Source organism: Drosophila pseudoobscura, chromosome 4, assembly GCF_009870125.1.
Source record: "Drosophila pseudoobscura strain MV-25-SWS-2005 chromosome 4, UCI_Dpse_MV25, whole genome shotgun sequence".
NCBI classification, from domain to species: Eukaryota; Metazoa; Arthropoda; class Insecta; order Diptera; family Drosophilidae; genus Drosophila; species Drosophila pseudoobscura.
Genome location: NC_046681.1, coordinates 15161640 through 15174137, shown reverse-complemented (window position 1 = coordinate 15174137; position 12498 = coordinate 15161640). Strand labels below are relative to the sequence as shown.

At 45.2% G+C, this 12498-nt stretch overlaps 4 protein-coding genes across 5 annotated transcripts; 1 reads left to right on the top strand and 3 right to left on the bottom strand.

The window, feature by feature from the left end:
- Positions 1–2283: 2283 nt before the first annotated feature.
- Positions 2284–6795, top strand: LOC4816124 (adenylate kinase isoenzyme 5). Of its 2 annotated transcripts, XM_001355792.4 has the most exons (9): positions 2284–2305; positions 3814–4131; positions 4272–4414; positions 4766–4948; positions 5020–5128; positions 5216–5510; positions 5577–5793; positions 5866–6030; positions 6087–6482. In XM_001355792.4, exons 1-9 carry the CDS (start codon positions 2284–2286, stop codon positions 6480–6482), a joined length of 1848 nt encoding a protein of 615 aa, XP_001355828.3. The 2 variants fall into 2 exon arrangements, with proteins under 2 accessions (XP_001355828.3, XP_015036971.2); XM_015181485.2 differs by having other exon boundaries at positions 5020–5510; positions 6087–6795.
- On the bottom strand, positions 6792–7916 carry LOC26534209 (uncharacterized). Its single transcript, XM_015181484.2, has one exon. It carries the CDS (start codon positions 7914–7916, stop codon positions 6792–6794), a length of 1125 nt encoding a protein of 374 aa, XP_015036970.2.
- A 718-nt stretch (positions 7917–8634) lies between these two features.
- Positions 8635–11029, bottom strand: LOC117183181 (uncharacterized). Its single transcript, XM_015181482.2, has 2 exons — positions 10355–11029; positions 8635–10294 (listed from the first exon to the last, which is right to left on the bottom strand). The coding sequence occupies exons 1-2, from the start codon at positions 10984–10986 to the stop codon at positions 8677–8679; spliced, it is 2250 nt and encodes a 749-aa protein (XP_015036968.2). The 5' UTR covers positions 10987–11029; the 3' UTR covers positions 8635–8676.
- A 553-nt stretch (positions 11030–11582) lies between these two features.
- On the bottom strand, positions 11583–12487 carry LOC6902395 (proteasome subunit beta type-6-like). Its single transcript, XM_002133294.3, has one exon. The coding sequence runs from the start codon at positions 12366–12368 to the stop codon at positions 11652–11654; it is 717 nt and encodes a 238-aa protein (XP_002133330.1). The 5' UTR covers positions 12369–12487; the 3' UTR covers positions 11583–11651.
- Between the last annotated feature and the right edge of the window lie 11 nt (positions 12488–12498).

Below are 12498 nucleotides of genomic sequence, written 5' to 3'. Positions count from 1 at the left end.
TTACTTTACTCATAAGTTGGAAAATTCGGGAACCCACCAACTCTCGACCCACGACCCAATCATTTTGGGGGAGGTGTAGGTGTGGGTGTCAATTTCAGTATATGGGATATACTATGGCTGGGCTGTTGGTATTATCTGTGTAGTGGGTGTTGTCGTTGTTGTCCTTGTGTCGACGGGACACATGACATGTCCACAAATTCCAACAAATTAGGCGTCGCATCTGTGGCCGGCCATGGATCGATATGAGACCAATTTGATCGATATGTAATTTCCTTGAGCTTTGAACTTCCTTGCGTGTCCTTGCCTAAGCCTATGCCCCCCCAAATAAGCCCACAGACCCAGCCCCTTAGACCCCTTTCCTGTATTACGAGTCTTTCAACAGAACTTACAACAAAATCAATAGAATTTTAATTGAACTGATTTCGGAAATTTTGACAGCTGTCATCTGTCAACGCTTCTTCCCTGCCACAAAGCAGGACTTTCAGCAACAGAAAAACTTAATAATTACAGACAATTATTGGTGTGAAATATTAATTGAAATAATTCTTCTTTCCATTCCCTCAAATGGCTCGCCATATTCCCTCCGACAGGCAGAAACCCATGCCATAGCACTAGCCTTGCGTCTTTCCCCTTTATAGGGTTAATCAATTTGGGGTTTTTCTTTTTTTTTTTTTGTCAATGTTTGGCATGATTGCGCAATGTTATTGCTATCTGGTTCATGAAAGACTCTTTCAGAATGGAACACATACTCCTACAGATAAATAATATAGCTCAAGTCAAGATAGACACACTCATGGGCATATCATTAGATTCCATCTGTGGCATTCGATCCTTAAAAGTGTACGATGCACAGCTCAAGAATGTAGAGGATCCATTACTAAGATTCATTTCTAGATCATTTCGTGGAAAAAATTATAAAGATTTTGAAGAAAATAAACTTTTCATAAGAAATATATAGTATTTACAAAACTGTTCCATTTGTGTTAACTTTTGTAGTATTTACTTCCAAGAAATATATCATATTACATAAATTTCAGCCAAATGTTGGCTACTTTCATTTCTTCAATCCGATTCCTCTTATTATCCATCATATCCTAACTGCCTGCCCCATATTGTTTTCTGGTTGGGCCTTCTCGACTTGAACAGCTGCAAGTCAAAGGATTTATTTAGATCGAACAAAATATGAACAAAAAAAAAACAAAACAAAACAAAATGACAAGAACAATCAACATGGACGACAACAGCACGCCAACCGAAAGAACAGCAGGGCAGGGAGAATGCTTTAAAGTATTCCCTACAAGGTATTCTGAACATGTGTGTCGGTTGGGTGGTGGCGGGGTGGTGCACCTCTGTGAGAAACGCACTGCTGTGCGCTCTGGCTCCAGGACAGTCCTCTCGGACAGGACACAATTTGTTTGGAGCGCATAAACAAATGGCGGCGGCCCATGAATGACACAGTCATGGAAATAAGTGTAGAATGGTGCGTGAGGTTTCCAGGGAAAGCCAAGAAAATCCCAACCGTGATAGGTAACCCCACACACCCACTCAACCTACATGCGGTGCGCCACGCGACTGGAATCGCATGTGGATAGTCGATGGATAGTCGTGTACTTTGTGGGGGAAGGGAGGCCAGGAAACCCGCTGGAAATTCATAAAGTATTCATTAATTGGAAAAGCGGGTGACTGAGTGACCAAGAGTCCAGTCCCGACTCTCGACCAGACGGAATCGGAATCGGAATCCACTCGGGGACCTACCAAAGCCGAGTCATTTGTCAATTTTGAAATTCAGTTTCGTTTCGGACGTTCATCGAGCAGTACGTGCCCCAAACCGTAGAGCCCAAGAAGTCTGGGAAATCAGAACACAAAATCAGAGAGTACGCGGCAACATAATACCGCAAGCAGTGGCCTGTAGTTCCCCGGTTTTCGTGCGTGTTACCAACCATAAAACCCGACAAACCAAACCCCCAACAAGTATCCCAGAGATACCAACCAACAATAAACACATATATTGTAAATATAATAGAGAATACCTTTACCGTCGTCGTGGCCATGGACAGACGCTGCTGTTGCAATGTGCAAAACTTCTATGGAATTTTACAACAAAAAATTTCCCTTTGAAGAGCACACACCACCTGTTTTTTATACGGATGCGATAATTTTTCAACCGAGTGCAACAGTGCGGGTGCAAGAGTGTCTGCCGCCGGGCTGCATGCTCTGCTGGTAGATGCGTGGTAGGGAAAACAGCATTGCGAAAATTCAGCTATACTGGCCACCGAATGGATAATGGGTATTTGTTTAGACACAGGTGAGTAATGCCCCCAACCCTGCTAGAGATTTCTAATCACAGATTGCTGTTTGGCTCTTGAAAAAATACAAATACCCCTAATGAGTCGCGGGTTGAACACGCCAAGGGGGATTAATACGGTACACGTTGTGTGTGTGAAACAAAGGGCTCTTCATTAAGAGTTTTCAAGTCGAAGGACTGAAGAGTTTTTATATTAATTGCACTCTACTTTTGTTTTGAGTATATTTTCTGGTTTTATTTTATCTTTGATTTTAGAGGCTGGCATATTTTTCGTGGCATAATTTTAGGAGGAAATCTATATTTGCAAGTCTTAGAAATAACAAAAAATAACGAGAGCTATAAATTCATAATTTCACAATTTTAATATCTACTGGAATATTCCCTCTATGGCATTTCGTTAGAAACATTTTTCGTTTACGTATATTTCACCACAAAGAACAGGCAAGTACAAGGAATTCCATCTATTCTTTCTATTTCACAGCAGAATAGATCTCGCTGGCCGTACCTCTGATAGAAAATTACCTTTTAATATTCAATTATCCATTACTCAAATGACAATTATAATTGAAATTGCTGCAATCATTTCTCTAAAACAATTATCTGTGTGACAAAACGATTTTTGAATGAAAGCTATATGCTATATAATGTACGGTACCGATACGTACTTTCATATTTCCATAACGGATAGAGGACCTTGCCCAATGCTATAATTTCTATCGGAACTCGGGTCATTCTCGGTGGCCGGCCTCGATGGCTGGCCATATCCTTGGTCATGTACGTTGACCACCAAACCCTAATACACATAAATCCTGAAAACGCGCGCGTCACCCACAAAAACAAAAAACGGAAAAAGGAAAACCATGAAAAACCATGAAAAGTGTCGCCTCTACACAGGCCGAAAAGGGATAGCAACAATAACAAAACATGTCAATTAAATAAAACTGCAGGAAAATCAATAAAAATGTCACAGGACCCAAGCCAGAACCAAACAGACAGCACACAGGACACTCGTGCACGACTGGAAATACGCGAAATTGCCGAGGTGGTTGATGTGTGGGAATGGGGATTGGCATAGGGATAGGGGAGATTCAGGTCCTGGCATTAGCCATATCTATGGGCTATAGCTTTGACAATGTCGCAGCTGATTTTCCATGAATGAACTCAGCGATGACGCAATTCCATACGATATATAGTATATGCGGTTGCTATACAATTAAATAATTGTTAAACATGTTTTAATGATGTGTTTTGTGCGATTTGTCGCCTGTGCGTTTCGCCCTTCAACTAATTTCCTACTCCTGGCAAATTGCTTCCGCCCTCTCGAAGGGGGCAGGTAGACTAATGCCAAATTGGCACGAGGGACTCTCAGGAGGCCCGACCGAGCGCTAACTTGCCAACACATCCGGTTTCCGCTTGACTAATAGCCACCCATCCACCCATCCATAGCCCCCAGGGTCAACTGTTGCTCGAATGAAGTTCAAGTTCCTTGTTCTTGTTAACTTTTCCAGATGCCAGCGCGGCACAAGATACCGGCGAACCAGGCAACGATTGGAATCATACACGGAATCGGAATGGCCAAAATTCTGGCGACTTGGAGGCCGCTGCAGCAGCGGCAGCGGCAGCGGCGGGTACTACCAATGCCGTCGCTATCGATATGCAAAATGCTGGAAAAATCAAATTCGATCCGCCCAAAGTGCCAGTGATATTTGTTTTAGGCGGCCCCGGTAGTGGCAAGGTTACCCATTGCGATACCTTCATGCAGGATCGACGCGGTGTAACGCACATCAATATGATGGATCTGCTGCAGCAATATGCAATGGGAAATGGTAAGCAAACTAAACTTAGATTTAAGTGGATCATTAGAGTTTTTTAATATGTATCTGTAGATGTCAGTTCTTAAGTTCTGAAAGCTCCAATATCTCTAACATCTCTAGCATTCTATAGATCTCTCAATTTCCCTTTACAGACATGCAGGACTTTTCTCAACTATCATCGAAAACGGTCACCGAAGTGTTGATGTTGGAAATGAAAATGGCTCCAGCTGCCAAAGCATACCTAATTTCTGGATATCCACGCTCAATGCGCGACGTTGTTGAGTACTCGGAGAAGGTAATTTTCTATCACTCGTCATGTGGTCACCAATTTGGTCCCTTCAGTCGTTTTATTTATTACGAAACCACACCTCATACTTCGTGTGTTTGTGTGTCTTCTTGGCCCAGTAAATTGCTGCTGAACTATTTGAACTAATTAACTGGCAAATGGGTCAGCACCACACCACACCACACGGACAGACAGACAAACAGTTTGTTTATTCGGCCATAATTCCCATGAATTTACAGTCGAGTCGAGCACATGCTCAATTCGTTACACGAGCAAGTGCTAATTGGATGATGGGCTTTTTGGGAGTATTACGAATGTCCACCCTATTAACCGGGCTATTACTTTTTTCCGCTTCTTCAGATACAAGTCGTCAATGGCGTGATCTTAATATCCTGGCGCCAGTCGGTTCTGCAGAAGCAAATCGATTATGGTGCCAAATTAGGTCATGTTGTACTCTCCCTAGCCAAAATGGAATTGGAAAATTTCTTCAAAAATGTGATGCCAGTCGCTGATTATTTTGACCAAAGCGATATGCTGTTGGCCGTGAGTACTAAATTGTTCTATATCCATCTAGAGAATCTAGAGATAATCTCCCCTTCTACTTACTACTTAAGGTTAATGGCGAGCGTGCTCCCACAGAGGTGTATAAAGATTTTCGCACCGCTGTCTTAGATATACTTAGCACGCTCGAGAACCAAGAGGCCATGATGAATGGAGTTACAGGTATGGGCAGAGGGATACTTGATATACCCGGCAGTATTGTTAGCGTAGACACTGCACCTAGTCAAGCCCAAGCGACTCACATTGCAGACGACAACAATGCCACCGTCACCGATACCGAGACCACCTTGCCTCTGGCCGCAGATCTGGCCATCGATCAGAGTGTTGGCTTAGACCGCAATGTGGGACACCATCAGGGTGGCGGCACCACCAGTGCTGACGATGACAGTGGTGTGGTTGTCACACAGCAGCCAAAGCGCAAGCCAGATACCGCCGATCTACCAGTTTTGCCACCCATTATTTGGGTGATTGGTGGGCCAGGCAGTAACAAAGCCACCCTCTGCCTCAAGGCTGTGGGCTTGAATCCCGGCTGGGCGCACATAAGGTAAGGATTAAGGCTTAAGGATATCTTTATCTTCAAAAATAATTTATTCTTGACATTCCTTTGCAGTGTGGGCCGACTTTTGCGCAATATCACAGACTCTGCGCCACGTGCCAATACCGAAAGTTATGCGGTTAAGGAGGCCCTGGCTGCTGGGGATATGGCCCCGGAGAAGTCATTAAATCAGTTGCTCGAGTCGAATCTCCGCCAGCTGCTCGACAGAACGGGCATAATCATTGATGGCTATCCGAGAAATCTACAGCAAGTCAAATACTTTGAGAACAAGGTGAGAGATCTTCAGGGCGAATATCCCATGAAAGTGATGTCATTTAAAAACGAAAATTTTATAATCTTCCAGTACCAGCAACGTCCGCCGATTATCCTGCTGGACTGTTCGAAACTTCAGCTAGGACGCGGGCGTATAGACGATACAGTGTCCTCGTTTCGACGTCGTCTGGAACTGTTTCGTGAACAGACTCTGCCCATGCTCAAAACCATGGATAATAGCAATCGATTGCAGATTGTGAGTTCTTATTTTTTCGCCTAAACTTCAGACCATAATCGAATCTAATCCTTTAGGTTGATGGCGACACGGACAGTCCGTCGGTGCAGCGTGAATTCGAGCGCCTCATACGGAATCATATCCAGCAGTTGCTGAACCGAAGCGACGACACAGATGCCACAGCACCGCTGGGCAATCAGATGATGCGCAACGAGCAGACCGATGCCATACTGCACGATCTGGAGACGAATGTCCCTGGGGCTGTGCCCACGATCAGTCATCATGTGAGCATGATGAATGGACATCTCAAGAATCGGGGCAGTGCCCTCGTCAGTGGCAAGAATCCCTCCCAAATGATGAATGGTCATGTGCCTGGTAGACCAGGCACTGGACCGGTGTCCCAACCCGTGCCCGTGGACTTTAGACACATGCTTGAGGAGGCCGAACGATATCCTGTGGACTCGTACATGTAGAACGTGAATTTATCGCAAGGTTTTATAGTTTTCTAATCGATTTAGGTTTAAGGCATAGTATTGTTAAAACTGGTTTGTTGAGTTTTACGATGGTTTGAGGGACCATTAGGTTGCAGAACCAGAATCAGAGTTAGAGAATTTAATTCAACATTTGATTTCACTAGATATACATATATATAGTAGGTACACATAAATATATATAGACGCATATCGTTTAAACATAAGAGTCCAATGCAATTGAAACGTAGCCGCTAACATAAATTAAATTTAAATAAAATACACGTACAGAGTTCAAGGATACTCTAGGATCTAATTAGTAGTTATCCTGTTGTGGCACACACAAAACTTCTGCGCCTTTTTGTGCTGAATGCAACTGCCATCCCGATCAAAAGAATTTTGTCTACTGATATCCGTATTGATGTCCGTATCCATCAGATGCGTCAGCTCGTTATAGCTCACGGTGGCCTCAAATACCACCGTATTGGGCAGGGCTTCCAGTTTAATTCGATAGTGGCACACATTGGGATCGTCATGCGGGGATCTCTCTTTCCTCTGGGCCCGTCTAATGCCAGACAAACGGAGCTTACTACACCGATTCGTTAGACTGAGATCGGTTAAAAATTGATTAATTCGTTGAACCACAAAGTGTGCCATGGTCTGAATATTGTCGCTCAGTGGCAGCGGTCTATACGCATCGCAGGAGCACCAATGTGGCCCGATGCCCGCCTCAGAGCAAGTTCGAGTCTCTGGCAGCGGATAGAACAGACTCTGACAGCGAGGACATGACGGGGTACTCGCAAGTACAGTCTCGTGCGCGACCTGTAGCGAGGATATATGTTTCAAAGTCAGTTGGAGATCGTAGGGAGAGCACAAGCGATGGCTATTCAACTGCAAGGCATTGACAAACCCTGGATGGCGTTGCCGGAACCATTTTGGCAGTGATATGAACAGCATGGGCTGACGTTCCTCCAAATGACCATCGCGAAGGTGAATCAGATTTCCAAACTGCTTCCCATGATCGCTGAGGACAACTACAATGGCCTCTTCGTAGAGTCCCAATGCCTCGAACCTGTTCAGATAGTCATACACCTCCTCATCATTTTCCAACGGTTCGGCATAGCTTTCGGACCAAAACAAATTCGTCCAGAAGAATCCAAAGAACGGCTTAGTGTCCTTCACATATCGTTCGATCAGCTGAGTGCAGTAATCCAGGGTATGTTCCATGCTGCTTCGTTTACGTTGACAGCGGCTGAGTTTGGGCATAGGCAAAGGCCGAAGATAATGGTCGACGGGTGGACTCTGGAACCTGCCGATCTCCGGACTGTCTTCAGACATTGCAGTCACGTAGCCGGCACTCTTAAAGTCCTTCCACACGAACGACAAACTATCTGCGTTCGTAAGATTGTTGTCCCCCACTGTGTTGAAGCCTCGCATTTCGTGCCAATGCCTGCCACCGAGAAAGTCGCTAACTTTGGGCAGGACACGTCGCAGGAATGCGACATGGAATCAATGCCCAAGACAAGAACACTGGGCTGGCGATGGGCCATCAGTGGTATCCCCTTCTTAGGCTGTACAAACGACAAGCCCTCGTACAGCCGTCGGGGGTGCATGGCGTAAGTTCGATTGGCCCGTAAACCACACTGCAACACCATGCTCTTTACATCCTTGGGCACCAAAAGCTGGTCCTTGAACAGCAATGCTGTTCGCAGCTTAAGCCATTCAATGACCCTGAAAGAGCACTCGACGATAGGCCTTTTGTCACCCAACAGTAGAGATGCCACTTCTTTCTGAATACTTAGCTGATATTGCTGGTGGTATGAGTTCCATTGGGACCCAATTAGACGAGGACGTTTTGCGCCACAACTTTCAGAGGTGCGGTGCCGGTGTCTAGAGCGAAGTCGACAAATCTCCAATGAGAATACCTTTAGCTGTGGCATCTTACAGTTTTTAGTGTAAACGTCAAACTTTTCCGCTGCATTTTCGATATTCTGATCGAGCAGTTTCTGTATGCTAAGCTTCCCCCCAATCTGCAGAGTGTCGTGGCACTTGTACACAAGCCCAGATGACGTTGCAACGAGTACGAGTACAAGAAGCGACAACCGAACTACAATAATATCCATTTAAACTAAACACCAAGTCTAAAAACCATAGCTTAACTGATGAAATTGTCACATTTATTTGGCCGGAACATTGATTAGATTCGTAATTTACCAGATGCTTTTGTAATTTGTTGGTCAAAATTTATTATCATCCTCTGCCATTCGGGTTTGCTGACTCCATCTTTAAAACAGAAGCAGAACTTTTTGGCAATTTTATCCTTGATGCAGAGCGAATCGTTGTGATATCTGTTCAAGCGACTCACATCTCCTATATCGAAGTCAACCAAAGTATCGAGTTCACTGTGATAGCGTACCGTGGCCTCAAAGCGACCCCCAGATGGATAGGTATGAAAGCGCAAACGATAAATCATAATGGTCCCGTAGAAGGTCTCCTTGTCATTATCCACCCCAAGCAGCTTCCTCTCGGCATTGTCCAGTTCCTCAAGGACCAGCCGATCGCAGTGTCTATTGAAATGGTGCAGTATCATCCAACGATTGATATAATACAGCGTCAGTTTGACTATGTTGTATGCGTCTCCGTTGAGCCTAACGGCTATGAATTCGTTGCAGGAACAGAAGTGATCTCCAATGCAGGCATCCTTGCAGCTGCGTTCCCGTGGCAATGTGTGCAAAAGAGATTGACTGGTGGGGCAATTTGTCAGCGGAGGAAGTTGATCAGAGGTCGATGCATTCAGCTGCAGAATGTGCCGCAGCGTATTGTGGAGATCGTATGGAGACGAGAGGCGGTTGCGGTTAAGAAGAAGGGATTCAGCATACTTAGGATATGTTTTGCGGAACCAGGGGGGCAAATAGATGTGCAGCATGGGCAAACGTTCCTCCAGAAACCCGTCGGACAGTGCGGCGAGATCACCAGATCCGTCGCCGTGATCGCTGAACAGTATGACGATGGATTTCTCAAAGACCTGATGTGTCTCAAGTTTCTTTAGGTAGTCTATGAATAAGCTATCCAAACTGGAAGCTCCGAAATGATAATCGTGGGTGAAAGTGCAGCTCCAGAAGAAACCGAAGGCTGGTTGCTCTAACTCCTCGATAAATCGTTGCGCAAACTGCATGCAGAAGTCGTACAAATACGAGACGGTTATTCGTCGACCCATACAATAGTCGTAGCCAAATCTTCTGAAGATGCGCATCGATTGAGTTAGACCCATCAGAAGAGGGCGCAGATAAAAGTCAGTTGGCACTTCAAGAAAGCCCTTATTTTGCCCAATAAAGACGCCGAACTGTAGTATATCTTCGCCATATGCCGTCGAGTAGCCTGCTTTCTTGTAATCCCTCCATATCCATGGACACGAATCCATTCGCCCATGGCGTGACAATTCGCAGACCTTTTCTAATTCTTTCGGTTTTCCACCGGCCATAACAACACAGAGATTTGGGAACGTGTTGTCCGCCACTTTGTTGTAGCCCTCCAGCTCGAACCAACCCAACTTTCCCACATATTCGGCCGTCCGTGGCATGGTGCGCCTAAAGTTCATCCGCGACATGGTGTCCAGGCCCAGCATAATGACGCTGGGCTGTATATCCACTGAATGCGACCCAGTCCGGGATGTCTGGTTGACCACCTGCACGAGGGGAAAGGCATCCTTCTGAATGATTCTGGACTCGTCCCTTTCATCATGGCACTCGGCTATAATTCCACTGATATTCTTATCCAGTGCCATGTTCTGTGTGATGTCGACTGGTGGCAGAAGGCTGTGACAGAAAAGGTTAATTTTAGCAGTAATCAATCAGTCAGAAATAAATGTTTCTTACACACTAAAGAACTCGCCGGTGGCATTTTGACCGCGTATCACCTCCTGATAGCTGCAACTTAGTTCAGTTACATCCGAGGCCATTGCGGCAAGCGCCTTGCCATTTACCTGGATCTTGTACTTCTGTAGATTTCGATCGAAGCTCAGCGTAATCAGATCCGACTCGTTGGTGCAGGTCCTCAGTTTAGCTGGAGTGAATACAGCGAGAGCTTCACTGGAGAAGGGATCCGCATAGGGAATCTTGCACTTTTGGCTATACACAAAGTACCGGTTCGCGGGTTTGGCTGTCTTCCTTGGCTTTCCATACTGCATATCATCAGCACCACGTGTGGTTTCATAGTTTCTTGCCGTGGGTTTAGTGGTGGACGTTCGCGCCCTCTGCTCCTTCAATTTGTAGTACTCTCGATTCTTCAAGTGCTGCAGCTTGGCCAGCTCGTACAGTCTCTCCGAGCGGGATATGGTAGGCGTATTGTTACCAGTTGATGATGCCTGATCCTTGCCATGAGGAAGCGGTCCAGCGCCATCATTATAATCCTTGTCGCGATTGACATGATTGGCCCATATAAAAACCAATAGGATAGCAAAGAATATGATACTGTATTTTTTTATTTTCAAAATTAATTTACGTCTCATGTTAGCTCCTTCGTGTAAAATTGAAATTAAGTGGGTATTGCCAGTGATTGGTATGCAAAGGGCTGCTGTGATTTCGTAGCCTAAAATACTAAAAATTGGTTCCGCTTTGAAATGATCATTTGAAATACAAGATTTATGCAGCATTCATACACTCAGTTCCAGGACCGTTCATGCATGGAACAATATTAAACCAACATGCTGCTTTCAAATGTCTATGAGTTCCACTGCACAAAAGATTAACGTTTCATTCACCCTATACTATGATTAAAGACCGAAAAATTAAAAATTAATTGGCTTCTGAACTCTGATAACAAACTTTCTCTCAAAATTGCTTAATTATGGCATTATGGACTATAAAAGTATGGTATCGCAGCAAAAGCACACATGAAGAAGATACGTTTATTTCAAGCAGTTGCGCCGAAAATGTCAATAAAGAAAAGACCTTGATGGTGGCCCTCCGTCAAGGAAGCTCAAGTAGAATAAGGTGAGTTTCACTGTTCTATTCGACAGTTCTTTATTCGAACGTTCCGAATGTTTCGAATCATAACATATTCGCTATCGAAATTTCCCATAAGCGAACTGACACATTTTTACGATTAACTTTGTTTTAGCCTTAAGTAATCAGATTACGATTTTATTAAAAAAATAAGTATTATTAATTATTTTTAAGACTTGCGCGGCTTCTTGGTCTCGCCACAGCCCAAGAGGACATCAGTGCCTGTGGCCTGAGCCTTGCCAGTGCTGGTGTTGTAGTACACCCGTCGCTCGATGCCTTCCTTGGTGATGATCGCGATGCGCGATACTCCCCCGGAGAAGGAATCGTGATGGATGGCCTGTTTGAGGGCCGACCTGAAAAGCAGCACCAACTCCTCTTTCTCCATGTTCGGACGGTAGCCGTCCCGGAGCATGCCACTAATGTATATGGATCCAGATCCGCCATAGCTCAACTGTTCGCGCATCATCATGCCGCCTAGCGAAATGTTGTACACCTGGGCTCCGTGCAGATCGTCCCAGCCACCCACAATGATGCCGGCATACAGGTATTTGCGACCGTTGTAGCACTTGTCCCGGAACTCCGCGGCCACGTCGCGCACTAGGGTCTTCTCCCCCGTGTGCATCTCGCGATGCCACATCAAATTCGAGACCACCTCAGAGAGCTCCTGGGTGTCCGCCGCAGAGCCACTGCGACAGCAGTAGACGTTATCCGTGATCCGAGTCACTTTGTCCGTGATTCGATTGGCCACATGGCCCCCAGCGGTGGTGCGGGAATCAGCACCCAGCACCACGCCACCGTCAAACTCGGCAGCCATGATGGTGGTGCCACACTCGACTGGAGTGAAGGAATTTATTAAGTCTAAATCGAGCCAAGATGAATTACTCATTTTGGTTTCTTTTCAAATGTACAATATATTGTTATATTGGCAGTCTCTCGTTTTGAGCTGCTTATAAATCAGTTGTGTTTGTTCAATCAACTCGTGTTCGTTGAATATGACTTTAACTATTGTTTAGTTA